The sequence below is a fragment of the Theropithecus gelada genome, chromosome 12 (genome assembly GCF_003255815.1).
Source record: "Theropithecus gelada isolate Dixy chromosome 12, Tgel_1.0, whole genome shotgun sequence".
NCBI lineage: Eukaryota > Metazoa > Chordata > Mammalia > Primates > Cercopithecidae > Theropithecus > Theropithecus gelada.
Window position 1 is genome coordinate 33,012,222 of NC_037680.1, and position 18,676 is coordinate 33,030,897.

At 36.0% G+C, this 18,676-nt stretch overlaps 1 protein-coding gene across 1 annotated transcript in view; it reads left to right on the forward strand.

The window, feature by feature from the left end:
* Positions 1-18,676, forward strand: part of GALNT13 (polypeptide N-acetylgalactosaminyltransferase 13) — a 613,112-nt gene that overhangs the window by 73,412 nt on the left and 521,024 nt on the right. Inside the window, exon 3 of the mRNA XM_025404576.1 lies at positions 14,386-14,631. Coding sequence (XP_025260361.1) covers positions 14,490-14,631 — 142 coding nt within the window. The 5' untranslated portion in view covers positions 14,386-14,489. The remainder of the gene's footprint in view (positions 1-14,385; positions 14,632-18,676) is intronic.

Consider the following 18,676-nt stretch of genomic DNA (forward strand, 5'->3'; position numbering starts at 1 on the left):
GCTGGTCGGGCTGCAGCAGCTGACCAGTACCGATCGTCCGGCACTCCCCAGTGAGATGAACCCAGTACCTCAGTTGAAAATGCCGAAATCACCGGTCTTCTGTGTCGCTGGCGCTGGGAGTTGAAGACTGGAGCTGCTCCTATTCGGCCATCTTCCTTTGTCCACTTTTTAATGGGGTTTGTTTTTTGCTTGTTTATTTAAGTTCCTTATAGATTCTGAATATTAGACTTCTGATGGATGTGTAGTTTGTAGATATATTCTTCATTTCTGAGGGTTGTGAAGGTTGTCTGTTTGTTGTCTGCTTTGCAGAGGCTCTTTAATTAAGCCCCACTTGGCAATTTTTGTTTTTGTTGCAATTGCTTTTGGCATCTTCATCATGAAATCTTTGCCAGGACCTATGTCCAGAGTAGTATTTCCTAGGTTATCTTCTAGAGTTTTTATAGTTTTAGGTTTTGCATTTAAGTCTATAGTCTATCTTGAGTTGACTTTTACATATGGTGAGAGGAATTTCAATTTTCTGCATATGCCTAGCCAGTTATCTCAGCATCATTTATTGAATAGGAAGTCCATTCCTCATTGCTAGTTTTTTTGATGTTGTTGAAGATCAGATGACTATAAGTGTATGGCTTTATTCCTGGGTTCTTTCTTCTGTTCCACTGGTCTATGTCTGTTTTCGTACCAGTAAGTACCACGCTGTTTTGGTTACTGTAGTCTTGTGGTATAGTTTGAAGTCAGGTGGTGTGATTCCTCTGGCTTTGTTTTTCTTGCTTAGTATTGCTTTGGCTATCTGGGCTCTTATTTGGTTCCATATGAACTTTAGAATAGGTTTTTTTTTCTAATTCTGTGATGAATGTCCTTGGTGGTTTGATGGGATTGGTATTGAATCTGTAAATGGCTTTGGGCAGTATGGCCATTTTATCAGTATTGATTCTTCCATATTCATGAGCATAGACTGTTTAACCATTGTATCATCTCTAATTTCTTTCAGCAGTGTTTTGTAATTCTCAATGTAGAGATATTTCATTGCCCTGGGTAGCTGTATTGCTGTATTCCTAAGTGTGTGTGTGTGTGTGTGTGTGTGTGTGTGTGTGTGTGTGTCGTGAATGGGATTGCCTCTTTGATTTAGATCTCAGCTCTGACATTATTGGTGTGTAAAAGTGCTACTGATTTTTGTACATTGATTTTGTATGCTGAAGCTTTGCTGAAGTTGTTCATCAGACCTAGTAGCCTTTTAGCAGAGACTGTAGGGTTTTCTAGTATAAAATCCTATTGTCCACAAACAGAGATAGTTTTATTTCCTCTCTTTCTATTTGGATAGTTTATTTCTCTCTCTTACTTGATTATTCTCACTAGGACTCCCAGTATGATGCTGAATATGAGTAGTGAGAGTGGGCTTCCTTGTCTTCTTCTAGAACTTAAGGAGAACGTTTCCAACTTTTGCCTATTCAGCGTGATGTTGGCTGTGGTTTTGTCATAGGTGGCTCTTATTTTAAGGTGCATTCATTTAATGCCTAGTTTGTTGAAGGTTTTTAACATGAAGGCATATTGAATTTTATTGAAAGCCTTTTTTGTGTCTATCAAGATGATCATGTGGTTTTTATTTTTTGTTCTGTTTATGTGTTGAAGCACATTTATTGATTCACGTATATTGAACCAACCTTGCATCCTAGGGATATAACCTACTTGATCACAGTGCATTAACTTTTCGATGTGCTGCTGGATTCAGTTTGCTAGTATGTTGCTTTTACCTCTATGAAGATTTTTACATCTATGGTCATCATGGATATTGGCCTGATGTTTTCTCCTTTCATTGTGTTTGTTTTTAGGTTTTGGTATGATGATGATACTGGCCTCACAGAGTAAGTTAGGGAGGATTTCTTCCTCTTCAATTTTTGGGAAGAGATTCAGTAAGATTGGCACCAGTTCTTTATAGGTCTGGTAGAATTTGACTGTTAGTCCCTCTTATCCAGGGCTTTATTTGGTTGGTAGGTTTTTTATTACTTATTCAATTTTGGAACTCACCCCGGAATTTATCCATTTTTTCTGTTTTCTAGTTTGTGTTAATAGAGGTGTTTACAATAGTGTCTGAGGGTTTTTTGTATTTCTGTGCATTCAGTGACAATGTCTCCTTTGTCACTTATGATTGTGTTTCATTTTCTATCCCTTTTTATTATTCTAATTAGTTTATTAATCTTATTTATTTTTTCGAAGAACCAACTTTTGGCTTCATTGATCTTTTCTATGGTTTTTCACATCTAAATTTAGTTTAGTTTAGCTCTGTTTCTGGTTATTTCCTTCCTTCTGCTTGCTTTGAAGTCAATTTGCCCTTGTTTTACTCATTCTTTTAGGAGTGATGTTATGTTGTTAATTTGAGATCTTTTAAACTTTTTCATGTGTGCTATAAACTTTCTTCTTAATACTGCTTTAACTGTGTCCCAGAGATTCTGGCATGTTACATCTTTGTTTTTCGTAGTTTCAAAGAATTTCTTGATTTCTACCTCAATTTCATTGTTTGCCCAAAAGTCATTCAAGAGCAGGTTAATTTCCATGTAACTGTATGCTTTTGACAGATCTTCTTTGTTTTTTTTTTTTTTTTCTTTTTTTGAGACGGAGTCTGGCTCTTGTCACCCAGTCTCGAGTGCAATGGCACAATCTTGGCTCGCTGCAACCTCTGCTTCCTGGGTTCAAGTGATTCTTCTGCCTCAGCCTTCCCAGTAGCTGAGATTACAGGGTCCTGCCACCATGCCTGACTAATTTTTGTATTTTTAGTAGAGATGGGGTTTCACCATGTTGGCCAGGCTGGTCTCAAACTCCTGACCTCAGGTGATCCTCTCACGCTGGCTTGCCAAAATGCTGGGATTACAGGCATGAGCCACTGTGCCCGGCCCAATTGATGTCTATTTTTATTGCTCTGTGTTTTGAGAGTGTGGCTGGTGTGATTTCAGCTTTTAAAAAATTTGTTTATAATTGCTTTATGGGTGAATATGTGATTGATTTTAGAGTATTTGCCATGTGCAGATGAAAAGGATATATCTTCTGTTTTTAAGGGGTGAAGAGTTCTGTATATGTCTGTTAGGTACATTTGGTCAAATGTTGAGTTCAGGTCCTGAATTTCTTCGTTAGTTTTCTGCCTAAATGATCTGTCTAATACTGTTGGTTGCATGTTGAAGTCTCCCATTGTTATTGTGTGGTTATCTAAGTCTCTTTGTAGGTTCCTAAGAAGAGAATTTCTGTGTCCCAGTGTTGGTAGCAAATATAATGTCCTTCTTTTGTCTTTTTTGATCTTTGTTACTTTAAAGTCTGTTTTGTCTGAAATTAGAATAGCAGCTCAATATTTTTTTGGCTTTCCATTAGCTTGGTAGATTATTGTCCATACCTTTACTTTGAGCCTATGGGTATCATTGCATGTGAGATGAGTCTCCTGAAGTCAGCATATGATTGAGTCTTGCTTCTTTATCCAAATCTTCACTTTGTACCTGTTAAGTGGGATGTTTATCCTGTTAAGTGGGAATGTTTAGCCTCTTTATGTTTAAGGTAAGTACTGATATGTGTAGATTTGATCCTGTCATCATGTTGTTATAGTAGCTTAGCTTGTTGTTATGTAAACTTGATCATGGTAGGTATTTTATAGTGTCAGTGGGCTATTTATTTAAGTGGGTTTGTGTGTGTGGGTGTGTGTGTCGAGTAATGGTCTTTCATTTTCATGTTTAGCACTCCCTTAAAGACCTCTTGTAAGGTGGGTCTGGTGATGACAAATTCCATGAGCTTGTCTGAAAAGGATTTTATTTTTCTTTCTCTTATGAAGCTTCATTTGGCTGGATAGGAAATTCTTAGTTGGACTTTCTTTTCTTTAAGAATGCTGAATATAGGTCCCACAATCTCTTCTGGCTTACTGAAAGGTCCATTATTAACCTGATGGTGTTCCATTTGTAGGTGACCTGCCCCTCCTCTCTAGTTGCCTTTAACATTTTTTTGTGTGTGTTGACCTTGGAGAATCTGATGACTGCATGTCTTGGGGATGGTCATCTTTTATAGTATCTCAGAGGATTTTTCTGAATTTATCTTTAGTGCCTTAGCACGGTGTTGGCACTTATGTGGGCACTAAATTGTATCTGTAGGATAAATGAAAGGAATATTTTAGTTTTTGTAATTAAGGGGGTTGTTTTATTCTTAAAGTAATACATGCTTATAGTAAAAATTCAAGCTTACAGAAGACTGCAAATTCTGTTGTTCAGAGATTACCAAGTTTAGTGAGTGTATCTTTCTAGAAATTTTCTGGAAATATGAAAATTTACACAGACACACATACATATTTCCTGCTTTTTCTGTGTGTGATGATTTCAGGTCTGTGAAGGGTCTGGAATTTGATTTCACCTCACATAAAAGCTAAAAGTTAGCTTGTTATTATTTCATGGATTTTGGCAGAATAGACTTCTGTATTAGAGCAAAGGACATTTTTTACTCATGGCACAGGAAGTACATGAGCCATCAGATGTCACCTGTCAATGCAGTTTGTCACATGTTGGTCTTTTCACACATGCTTGCGTATAGGGATATCCATTCTATGAAGATGGTATGACTATAGAAGTACAATATGTATTTGTGTGAGTTCCACTTGCTTCCTGTGTTTGTCCCAGATGGGACAAACAGTAGCCATTTTTTCTCACCTCCTTTTTCAATATTCCTTACTGCAAACACAATTATGAAAAGTGGCCTGGAGTGTTTGGGGCCTTGCATTGTTGGCATCCCCAGTAAGAAGTATTAGGAATTTATGAGAGTGGAGGAATGTCTCTCAATGATATCCACTCTTGATCTTCCATAATGTTGGCTTCTGGTGAATTTTCATGTGAGTATGGCACTCCATTGAACACCCTAAATAATGTGACAGTGGCTGGGGTCAGATTCACTTAGTTTTTCCTCATACAGTATTTACATAAGGCTATTATGAACAGAACTTCTAACAACAGGATTAGGCCAACCTGGAGTTTTGACTTTACTCATGTTTCCCCATGGTCCTGTACACAGTCACCGTAAATAAGTCTAAGAGGATATCAGTAGGTTTTATTCTATAAAGCCAAACTGTAGTAGTCTAAGAACAATGTATTATCCAGCACAACTGATACAAGGGAGTTTACATATAACTGCTTATCTTTGTTCACCGTTGCAATAGATGATTTAATAGAATCTGAATTTCCATGGAGAGATAGTCCATGGCTCACTCTGCCCATGTACAAACATATAGCCCAAAGGGATACAAGTCTGTCTCATCAGAATTTTTTATTAAACTTTATTTGGATCATCATTACGTTGGTCTGATTAAGCATGTGCCATGTCACTGAAGAGTTGTAGCCTGGATTGTATACATGGCATAAGCCAAAGTGCTCAGATATCAGGAGAAGCAAGTGAATTTCTATCAGCCAGATAGAAAAAATGTTATGCAAGTTCTTGTGTTTGTTTAGGTGGGAGGAAGGGTATCTTTTTGGGAGCAGCCATTTATGGCATCAGGCACAGCAGAGCAGTTTAGGACTGGCCATGCCCACATGAGTTTTTCTGTTTCATAGCACTTGGAAGAGATGACAAATGGAACAGCAGGCTGGATTGTCAGCCACAGATGCTACTTCACTCAGGCAGGCCATATGATTATTTTGCCAGGCTCTGATTCTGGAGCTGGGTGACAAACACAACGTTAATTAACCCATCCTCTTCCTCACAGCTCTTGGTGTACAAGCCATTTCTTCCCCAGATGTCAGAATTATTGCTTTCTCCACAGCCATGAAATTTTGTGTGCCCTATTTCAGTATAACTTTGCTTTTCTTCTCTCCAGTCCTCTATTAATCTAACCCAGAGCTTTCATATGAAAGTGTTAAATGCAAGCGGAACAGAGACATTTTTACAAAATATATAGAGACCCATTATACCTCCCATGTTTGCCCACATAGGCCATGGTAGAGGGATTCAGTTAGCAGTAATGTTAGCCATCTGTGTTTGCAGTTTCTGCATTCACAGATTCAAGTAACCTTGGATTGAAAATATTTGCAAAAGAACACAGTAAAAGTAGAAACACAACAATAAAATCACAGATAAAAACAATTTAGCATAACAACTATTTACATGGCACTTACATTGTATTAGGTGTTATGAATAATCTAGAAATGACTTAAGGACTACAGGAATATGTGCATAGGTTATATAAAAATACTATACCATTTTATGTAATAGACTTGAGTATTGAGTTTGGAAAATCTAATACCTTGACTATCATTATATTATTAGGTGGCCTTTGCAACAAACGGCACAACATTGCCAGACTGTAGATGGGTCTGGAAACCAGCAAATATGACCCAGTTTAGTTTCATGGTCCATAGTGGTATGGCTGGAAGTGACTGGTTGGCCTGAAACAGCAGCCCTGTAACCTGAAACCAGGTAGGATGGTGATGTAGGCACATTTGTCAAAGAGAGCCATAAATATTCTTATTCCTGCCATCCCTTCTTAGTGTTGACCAATACTTGTGTTTCAGGCCAAGGATAGGATTTACAATTTATTTTAAATGTGATAGAAGCTGTTGATCAATAATGAGCAGAACAGGGAAGATAACTAATTAAATTAAATTAATTTTTTTTTTTTTTGAGACAGAATCTTACTCTGTCGCCCAGGCTGGAGTGCAGTGGCATGATCTCGGCTCACTGCAACCTGCACCTACAATGTGCAACCTGCACGTTCAAGCGATTCTCCTGCCTCAGCCTCCTGAGTAGCTGGGACTACAGGCGTGCACCACCAGGCCTGGCTAATTTTTTGCATTTTCAGTAGAGACGGGGTGTCACTGTGTTAGCCAGGATGGTCTCGATCTCCTGACCTTGTGATCTGCCCACCTCGGCCTCCTAAAGTGCCGGGATTACAGGTGTGAGCAAATGTGCCCGGCCATTAAATTTAAGTTTTAACAGGAACCACCTGCCTTTTGTGTGAAGAATAGATTATAATGGGGGTACATTTAAGATGCTAAGGCATAGCGATTATCAAGCAATTCTACACCTAGGTATATACCCAAGAACAATGAAAACATGTCTACAGAAAATTTGTATGTAAATGTTCACAGCTTAAATTTTTCATAATAGTCAAAAGTAGAAATAACATAAATGTGCAGCCACTGATGAATGGATAAATAAAATATATATAGCTGTATAATGGAATATTATTTGGCAATAAAAAGAAATGAAGTACTCGTATATGCTACAACGTGAATGAACATTGAAAACATTGTGCTAAGTGAGAGAAGACAGTCATGACGGCAACATATTGTATGATTCAATTTATATGAAACATTCAAAATAGGAAAATTCATAGGCAATGAATCAGATTAGTGATTACCTATGTCTATGGATGATGGTAGGATTTAGGGTTCTAGCAAAGGGGAGTGGTTTACTTTTTGAGAAAAGGAAATGCTCTAAAATTAATTGTGGTGATAGACACACAACTGTGTGACTATATTGCATTGTATACTTTGAATGATACAATGAGTGAATTATCAGATATATGAATTATATCTCAATAAAACTTTTTTTAAAACAATCTAAGGCAGCATTTCAGAATCCTGGCGGCTGCTTGGTCTATAGTTGGAGTGGTGGAATTGGTGAAAAGTGGCACAAATCTGAAAGTGGAGCCAACAGAATTTGCTGCACAATCAAATATAAAATGTGAAAGAAACAAGTTGCTAGAAAGGAGTACACGGTTCTTGGCCAGCCTGTACCAAATGCTCTGAGGATTTGTGTAAGATAATGATTAAGAATTGATCATTGGATTTGACCCTGACCTTGTCACATAAGATTTCCACATAGTGGCAGGACCTAAAGCCTGTGAAGTTTAAGAGAGAATGGGAGGATAGGGATATATAGACATACATAATTATTTTCAAAAGTTTTACATTACGCGTGAATAGATGGATGTAGGGGTACCTGAAGAGAGATGTGTGGTGAAATTACTTTATTCAAAGATTATTATGAATATAACATCTTTGCATGTTGGTAATAATGACTTGTTAGAAAAGATAAACTAATACAGAAAAGTCAAATCCTTGAATATGTGAGGGCAGGGGACTTAAAGGGACAGTTCACCATGGTAACAGCTGGACTTGCCAAATTTGGTATGGGGGTAATAGAAACAAGCAAGCGATACATTTAACATGGTAGTATGCAAAATTCTCTCCTGATTGTTTATATGTTCTCTGTTAAATGTAGATGCATAGTGATCAGCCATGAGAAAAAGAAAGTGTGGAGATGACAGTATAAGGAAGTCAAATAAACTGCAAAATTGTTGTCTGGAAGATGGAGATTGATTTGGACTCCACTGCAATGTGGGCATAGATTTAAAATGAGAAGAGGTGGAATAATTTGGGAGTTTCGTGCCAGCCATGTTCACCTGTTTGCATGTAGAAGTGGAGTACAGGAAAGTGGGTTTAACTAGCCAGTGTTTTCCTTTGCTGGGATTGCTATAATTAATACCACAGACTGGGTGCCTTAAACAATAAAAATGTATTTTCTCTCACAGTTCTGGAGGCTAGAAGTCCAAAATCAAGATGTCAGCAGTGTTGATTTTATTCTGAGGCCTCTTTTTGTGATTGACAAATGGTTGCCTTCTCTCTGTGTCTTCATGTGGTTTTCCTGTGTCCTAATCTCCTCCTTGAAGGGTATCAGTCAGATTAGATTAGGGTCCACCCATCTCACCTCATTTCGTCTAATTACCTTTTTAAATCCACTATTTCCAAATATGGTTCCATTCTAAGATACTAGGGGTTAGGACTTGAACCCATGAATTTTTGGAATGTGGCAGGCAAGGGCAATTCAGCCCATAACAACAAATGCTGTAGTTTTAAAATGTAAATATATTGGAGTTAGAGAGGGTGTATGTAAGAGAAGTGTAATCCTGTTCTCATATAGCTTACCACTTAAGAAAGGGGGACAAATAAGAAACAAAAAACCCACAATTTTTTAGTAAATTGGGGGTGATAATTGCTAAGAAGGAAAGTTCAGTGGGGTGAGAAGATAGAGAGTGAGTAAGGTGTGTGTGCTGTTTTATATAGGCTGATAGGAAAGCTCTTGGTGATGTGACATTTGAGCAGGAAGGAAGGAAGATCTGAAGGAAACAAGAGCAGGGAGCCATGAACCTACGACTGGGCAGAGAAAGCACAATCACACATGCGCTGAGGCAAGCTAGTAATTGGCATATTTAAGGAACAGCCAGGAGACCTAAGTGACTGATGTGAACATGGTAGGAAATGGATCAGAAAGGCATTAAGTAGAAGCTCTCCTATCTGGTGAACTTATGACTACAATTTATTTAATTCAAAAAGTTGATGATATCAGGGAATCATATGGTACCTATTTACCTTTAAAAGGGAGGTACAATTTACACAGAGTGAAATGCATTGATTTTAAGTGCACAGTTCGTTTGGTTTTTGCTATTGTAAAACCTTGTGTAACTCATACCACGTTAGAAACTACATCTAAAATAGTTCTGCTACGTGGTGCTCTTGTTCTCCAATCCCCTGAACGCCTACACACTGAGCATGCAATGTTTCCTCAAGGGTGGGCAGGGAGAATCCTCATTATTTTCTCTGGCTCTTTCACTGATGTTTCTGATGAAAACAATGTAAGTGTTACTACTAGTAATAATAACTAATGTATAATGAGTTCTTATGTGCCAGGCACAGTTATAAGAGGTTACATGTTACATCCCTGTACTCATCCTAGTCTTACAAGGTAACTACTATTATTCACATTCTGTGAATAGGAAAACCAAGGCCTTAAACATTTAAGGAACTTGAATCAAGTTGCACAATTAGTGAGTGTTGGAACCCAGACTCAAATCATGACAAAGTAACTCTGAAACGTTTTCTTTTACAGCCTATGTTAGGTTCCCTCCTAAGAATTGAACTTTATGTTATCAATATTCTCCCTTTCCTTAGTTGATATGCAAATGAGGACTTTTTTGTTGTTTTTCTTCAGTTTTGTTTATTTCTTCTCTTCTACCATCTTTCAGTAAAAAGCATTTATTTAGCACTATATTTGTTGGCTTCTTTGTCTCTTAGTTTAACCTTTAGTGTGATGTGGTTATTACAGTGGACACTTTGGTTTAGGCTGTGAGTGGATTTCCTGGGTTTAACTTAAGTTTTTGTCTTTTTTGTTTGTTTGTTTGTCTGTTTTGACAGAGTCTTGCTCTGTTGCCCAGGCTGGGGTGCAATGGCACACTCTTGGCTCACTGCAACCTCCGCCCCGCAGGTTCAGGTGATTCTCCTGCCTCTGCCTCCTGAGTAGTTGGGATTACAGGAGTCCACCACCATGCCCAGCTAATTTTTACATTTTTAATAGAGACAGGGTTTCGCCATGTTGATCAGGCTGGTTTTGAACTCCTTACTTTTAGGTGATCTACGTGCATCGGCCTCCCAAATTGCTGGGATTATAGGTGTGAGCCACTGTGCCCGGCCAATTTTTTATCTTTATTCATGCAAAGATCTGTTTCCCTATCAGTCAGACCTGAAGCTAATTTATGGTGTTTTTTCAGGGCTTACTCACTACATTTATCAGCCTATAAACCAAACTCTGCAAAATTATTTGGTCATTAGCTCACAGAAACTCCTGCCTAGTTAAAACATTTAAAGTATGCTGAGTGCCTGAAACTTCTGGAAGGATTACCAGCAGCCTTATACTAGTTTCCAGGATCCCTTGGCAGCCTCAAGGATAGCCTCATAAAATAGACTGAAAAAATTTGCTCCCATTACACAATTTTCTACAAAAGAAAGTTTATGACTATAGATAAAAATATGTCTAATAGCAAGTAAAGTAGATTCCCTGAGTAATAACTTCCTAATTAAAAAAGAACAACAAATAACAAACCAAAGCAAAAACTTCTTTTTTCTTTTTAACAACATAGTGACAAAGCCCTAAACTTTATCTAGATTTATTTCTTATATTTAAAATCAATTTTTTTTTTTTTTTGACATGGAGCTTCTCTCTTGTTGCCCAGGCTGGAGTACAGTGGTGCGATCTCTGTTCATTGCAGCCTCTGCCTCCTAGGTTCAAGCCATTCTGCTGCTTCAGCCTGCTGAGTACATGGGATTACAGGCACACACCACCATGCCCGGCTAATTTTTGTATTTTTAGTAGAGACAGGGTTTCAGTATGTTGGCCAGGCTGGTCTCCAACTTCTGACCTCAGATGATCCGCCCGTCTCGGCTTCCCAGAGTTCTGGGATTACAGGCATGAGCCACTGTGCCCAGCCTTAAAATCAATTTTTAATAAAGATAGGAAATATGGTACACATTTTCAAGTAAAAATACTATAATATAGACAATCTTGCTGATACCATTACTTAATGTTTTTGAAACAATTAGGAAAAGGGTAATAGTATTGGATAGAAAAGGCTGTAGTTGAGACAAGTTGCTCATGCACTACATTGGCTTGGCAAGCCAGGGATATTGAAGAACTTGGATTTTCTGACTGTTTGAGAAACAGAACAGTATTTGCAAATAAGTAGGGGTTTCCTGGAATAGAAACATAATGCAGACGCTGATTCTCTTAAATAAACCTGGGCCACCAACTGTGCTTATGTTGATTAGTATTCTGTGTTTAAAGTACCATTTTTCTGCTCAGTTTTCTTAAGAGGAATATTGAAATACAATATACAAGATTATTATTTTATAAGTGCCAGGGGATTAGATCTCTGTGAATGATAAAGTTTAGCCTGTTTTCAAGGCTTAGGTGTTTTCAAGATGTAGATAAAATTTAAAAACTTAAAAAAATAAGGAGAGTCTGTTTCGTAATTAGATAAGAAGTTTAAACAGCAACTTAGTTTTTCACATGAAATGGTATAGTTAGAATTCTTTCAGTGCTAATGTCTTAATATATAGTGCTACCAGGCTATGAAATCAGGATAATTTGAATACTACTTGAAGTGGCAATAATATGTAATTTTGACTTTTTATCATAACTAAAGTTTAAATTAAATTCTCAATAACCTCAGCTGTTAGGCTCTTATTAGGAAATGACTTAGCTTAGACATTTTAATATTTAATTAATACTGAGTGATTTCAGATTTTCTATTATAATAATATTCTTCATCTTTTCTTAAACAATATTTTAAATTATTTATCTTGCTTAAGCTTCACAATATTTTGTGAGATTGATGGGACAGGAAATATGTTAAAAACAAATGAAGCACTGAAAAGCAAGATACCTACCTCAGGTCATCTCCTTATTTGATGACAGAGCCAGGCATGGTGCTGTTTACATCTTCCAGGATCATTTATGTATAAGGTACTCCTTGTAAACTTGGGGATGGCTGTGTAGTGACCATCAATGTTATATGTACTTCTCCATGGAATTATTTTCTACGATAAACTGAAAGGATCTACCCTATCTTAAGACTGAATACAGAAAATTTGATAGCTTGAATTGTTTCATGTCTCAAATTTAGAAAAGAATGTACACAGTAACAGGAAATAAGTATGGGACAATAATTCCTTTATTATCAGGTTTAGAGGCTGATTTCCAATATTTAGCTATCATTTTTATAGAAAATTAAAGTGGAAATGAAACAAAGTAGATAATAACATGTTACTTTTTCTAAGAAAAAAACACCCAAATGTCATGTATTCTTTGGATTTACATATATCTCTCCATTTTATATGTGTGTATACATATATATTCTGAATAAATGTAAATGTAATTTTTTTGTAGTTACTAAAATAAAATCTGTTACAATAATTATTTTGTAACTGGCACTTTATGTGAATTTTGAATTTGTTGCTAGTTTAGGTTGGTTATAACAGGCGACAGAATTTCTGTTGCTTTATGGTGCTGTCAGCTGCTGTTAATTTAAAGAGCTTGTGCTTATCAAATTATATTTGATGTTTTTATTCTGAGACACACGTTTATGAAATATTTCAAGTGTCTTTGTATTTAATACTGTTCACCCCAAATAGCTCTGTCAAAACTTCATCACTTATCTTATTCACATCAATAAGTTTATATTTTACTTGATATTATTTGAAATGTAACAAATGGTATCAGATTATGTTTTGTCTGATTTACTTACTTTATAGATAAAAGTTGGTTAACCAGGTAGTTAAACAAATGTAGTAGTATAAATAAAATGCTCAATGTAGTATAAATAAAACAAATATGTGTAAGGTATTCATTCTACACTTACCTGGGAAAATGTCTCTTAATAATTATGTGTCTATCTTTGTTATAGCCGTTAGAATTCTTGCTCTGATTATTTTAAATCATTTATATTAATATGTTTTTCCTCTGATAAATTGGATGCATGCTATCTATTCTAAATACACATTTATTGTAGATACTTTCTATGCAGATCAGCTGGGATTTTGGAGGCTATGTGATTATTAATCATGTCTTGTAATTGCTCTACTTAAGAATATGAGAACAATTTTTGTTATTTTATATATTTATTTTATTTTTATGTATGTATGTATTATTTTTTTTGGGACAGAGTTTCGCTCTTGTCACCCAGACTGCAGTGCAGTGGTGCAGTCTCGGCTCACTGCAACCTCCACCTCCCACGTTCAAGTGATTCTCCTGCCTCAGCCTCCCGAGTAGCCGGGAATATAGGCATGTGCCACCATGCCTGGCTAATTTTTGTATTTTTAGTACACACATGGTTTTGCCATGTTGGCCAGACTGGTCTCAAACTCCTGACCTCAGGTGATCCACCTGCCTCGATCTCCCAAAGTGCTGGGATTGCAGGTGTGAGCCACCATGCCCAGCTCTGTTTTATGTTTTGATAATTATCTGTTCTGCAAGATGCTTTATAAGTATGATTCTACGTAATCCTCATAACAAATGAGGTTTAGGTTTGGCATTTCTATCCACATTATACATGCGAGGAAACTGTGGCTTAGAAAGTCTTCTATTCCTAGGAGGTGTATGGACCTAGACATGTCTGTCTATAAAGGCCAGATCTTAGATGCTATAATATAATGTATCCTAGGATGATTTCCATTTCAGTATTATTGGCTAATCAGAAGTACTGAATTAGAGTAAACTCAGAATTGCACTGTTTGACAACCTGGTGCTATAAAGAATATCATGATATGACTTTAAGGTCATTACAACACAACTTAAAGGAATCAAATAGTTTGTCAAGGGCCTAGCAGAGTAGTGGCAGATCTAGTGTTAGGTATTAAAATGTTAGCCAACTAGCTTGCTAGCAACTTTCATTTATTTAGGCTTTTAATTTTGGATTCGAAGGCTTGAGTGCTGATATACTTGAGAGCACTAAGTAAGTCCTACATTTCATGTTATATGTTCTTTATCCAAAAATCTATGTGTACAATTAATGAAATTTTCTTCTTCTTCTTTTTTTTAATACAGTGGAATGTATGCTGCTTTTATCTTGGAGTTCACCTGTGTGGCTTGGATTTATCACAGTAGCATTTGTCTTCAATCTGTGTGTTAACTAGAAATCAAGGAAAGACATGAGGAGATTTGTTTACTGCAAGGTGGTTCTAGCCACTTCATTGATGTGGGTTCTTGTTGATGTCTTCTTACTGCTGTACTTCAGTGAATGTAACAAATGTGATGATAAGAAGGAGAGATCTCTGCTGCCTGCATTGAGGGGTAAGTGCTTATGAAGCAAATATTTTTATAGAGATGCCTTGACAAAATAAGAAACTTCAGAATCAGAAGAGTTTTGCCTTAGTGAGTTAGAAGAGCATTTTGGCAGCACTATTAATGCATGTTTAACCGTGGGGAAGTTACTTTACTTTTCTTGGTCTTAGGTGTCTTCTTGGAAGAAATAAGAACAGTTAGCTAACCTCTAAGATAGTGTTGAACCTAATAAATTCTGGTGTTCTATGACTGTATGAAAAGAACATTTTAGTGAACATTCAAACTGGGTAGAATTTTAAATCTAGGCTCCTAGAAGCCAAAAGCCTTTAAAGACCAAGCACATAACATAAAACGGAAAAACCACTAAAGTGAGACAGGTGGCGATTTTAGCAAACGAACTGTGCATGAATGACACCACTAAAGACTTCCAAAACAGTTGAAATAAAACAACCAGTTTTTAAAACAAAACACATGGTGGTATGCAGATTTACCAGATTGCAGGCTGTATGTTAAGTGAAAAAGATAATTTCAAGTATACTATAAAATTACTTTAATTCAGTATTTTCCTCTTGAGGGACCAGTTTCAAAGACTAAATATGAATGTAAACATAATAATTTGTATGAATGGTTATTTATCAAGTAAAGCCACAGAAATTTGTTTTCTGTGAAGTTACTCCAAACGATTTTCTCTATGCTTTCTTTTCTGTTGACTTCAAGATCTATAAATATGTTTCTGAAGTATTCCTAGAAAATTCAATACTTCTAAAATATGTAAGAGTACTCAAAATTAGTTTTGTTCTCATTGAACGAACATATTCTCTGTTTGGCAAAAGTTTTATGCATAAATATGACAAAAAGCAAGCTTCAATTGAAGTTTGATGAAATGTTTGTACCTTTTGGAAAAGTGAATCTAAATGATCAAGTTGAGATTTACATTTATTTAATGAATGTGATCTGCTTTTAATGTTATAGATATTTTTGAGATATTTATTGAACAAAATATTTTAATAAGCAGAATTTCATTAACACTCTCGGGTTATATGAAGTTTAGGGAAACAGAAGAGCTTTTCCAAAATTTAATTTTTGTTCAAAGAGTATTTTAGATATGTTGAGTTTGCTTTAGATTACAAAAATACTCTTGTTCATTTAGGGAAATCCTGAATCGCTTCCTTGTCTTTTTAAATGGAGCTTTCATTTTAGATTTTGACTAATATAAATAATTAAACAAATTTTGGGAGTGACTGATGCTAGACCCATTTAGGTAGTTTACATGCATTTTTTATGCCTTTATACTACAGTTATTCTGAGAGGGGAACGTTATAAGTCCGTGTTTTTGACAAATGAACATGGGGAATGATTTGCTGATCTTTAGTTAAAACTCCAGAATTAATCAGCCTTTTCAGCTTCTTTGTCAAAATCAGTTGAGTTGCTGCTTGGCTGAATGTAGAAAAGTGTTTTTGATGGATTACATCAGTTTGGAATGATCACTCTGTCATTTGTTGAAGGAAACCATCTAGGTTGGTGACACACACACACAAATGTTACAATCTGATTCAGCAAAACTTTGATAGGCTTTTCTACAAGTAACAAAAAGGTACAGTTTTGCTGATTTATGTCCTTAATGCTCCTTAAGTCTTAAATCTCAGAATGTGAAATTTAACAATGCAAGGCAAAAATAACTTTTCCTTGTACTTAAATTGTAATTAAACTGTTGTTCTCTTTGTTTATAAGACTTGTTGTTTTACTTAATTCAAGTTGTTAAAAAAATATAGACTTGGTGGCTAACAAAGAGCAGATATTTATTTCTTACAATTTTGTAGACTGGGGATTCCAAGATGAAGGTGCTAGCAGATGCAATTTCTGATAAGGGCCTATTCCTTATAAACAGCTGTCTTCTCACTAACTTCACTAGGCAGAATAGTTGAGAAATCTCTCTGGGGCATATTTTGTAAGGACACTAATCGCATTCATGAAGGTTCCACCTTCATGACTTAATCACCCCCCAAAGGCCCTATCTCCTAATATCACTTTGAGGTTAGGATTTCAGTATATGAATTTTGCAGAGACACAAACATTTAGTACATTGTACTACTTTCAAGTTTTATATTAATACTATTTGTTTTGAATAAATGGAAAATAGACTTGAGGGTTTTAATTTCATTTTCAATTGTCACTTATTTCAGAATTTTACTTTAGGAATTTGTATCTTGTTTTCAAAATATTTTATTTGTAAGCAGATGATGCTATGCAAAATGTACCTAACTGAATTTTTTGTGTTTTAGGTCTGCTAAAGACAGGCTTTTTTACTTATAAAAAGATCCTTCTGAACCTGTGCATGTCCATTATCAAAGCAAAGGTTTTGGAGTAGGCAGTTTCTGAGATCACTTATATGTCTAAATTTTAAACAATTCATAAGGACCCAATATTAGCATACACTATTAGTTAATTTTTGAGATGTTTTCATTCATTCCTTCATTCATCAATTAATTAATTATTTATTAAGTTCTTACTGTATGCAAATCCTGGGGATATAACTGAGGTCCCTGACATTTGGGACATAAAGGAACAAGGCTCCCACCTGTCATGGAGCTTAAAGTCAAATATATAGTAAACATTTTTCTCTTTCTATATGTATTTTTGTGACTCTGTGTGTGTGTGTGTGTGTGTGTGTGTGTGTGTGTGTAATCATGTGACATATAATGATTTTTTGGTCAACAACTGACTACATATATGATGGTGATCCCATAATATTTTAGTAATGATCACCGACATTGAGTTAGTTTTTTTCACATGATTTTTGGCCACATGTATGTCTTCTTTTGAGGAGTGTCTGTTCATGTCTTTTGCCCACTTTGTAGTGTTTTTTTTTTCTTGTAAATTTGTTTTAAGGTCCTTATAGATGCAGGATATTAGACCTTTGTCAGATGCATAGAGTGCAAAAATTTTCTCCCATTCTGTAGGTTGTCTGTTTACTCTGTTGTTAGTTTCTTTTGCTGTACAGAAGCTTTTTAGTTTAATTAGATCACATTTGTCAATTTTTGCTTTTGTTGCAATTGCTTTTGGTGTCTTCATCATGAAATCTTTGTCTGTGTCCATGTCCTGAATGGTATTGCCTAGGTTGTTTTCCAGGGTTATTATAGTTTTGGGTTTTACTATATTCAAGTCTTTAATCCATCTTGAGTTAATTTTCTATATAATGTAAGGAAGGTGTCCAGTTTCCATATTCTGCATATGGCTAGCCAGTTCTCCCAGCACCATTTATTGAATAGGGAATCCTTTCCCAATTGCCTATTTTGGTCAGGTTTGTCAAAGATAAGATAATTGTAGGTGTGCAGTCTTATTTCTGGGTTCTGTATTCTGTTCCATCGGTCTATATGTCTGTTTTTGTACCGGTACCATGCTGTTTTGGTTACTGTAGCCCTGTAGTATAGTTTGGTGTCGAATAGCATGATGCCTCTAGCTTTGTTCTTTTTGCTTAGGAATGCTTTGGCTTTTGGGCTTTTTTTGGGCTTCATATGAATTTTAAAATAGTCTTTTCTGTTTCTGTGAAGAATGTTAATGGCAATTTAATGGGACTAGAAAAAAAGCTCAGCATCACTGATTATTAGATAATTGCAAATCAGAACCACAATGAGATTCCATCTCATGCCAATCAGAATGGCTACTATTAAAAAGTCAAAAAAACAACATATGCTGGCAAGGTTGTGCATAAAAAGGAACACTTATTTCCTGTTGATGGGAGTGTAAATTAGTTCAGCCATTGTGGAAGACAGTGTGGTGATTGATTCATCAGAGACCTAAAGACAGAAATACTGTTCAACCCAGCAATCCCATTAGTGTATAATACCCTAAGGAATAAAAATTGTTCTATTATAAAGAGACATTCTAAGCTGATAAGCAACTTCAGCAAAGTCTCAGGATACAAAATTAATGTGCAAAAATCACAAGCATTCTTATACACCAGTAACAGACAAACAGAGAGCCAAATCATGAATGAACTTCCATTCACAATTGCTTCAAAGAGAATAAAATACCTAGGAATCCAACTTACAAG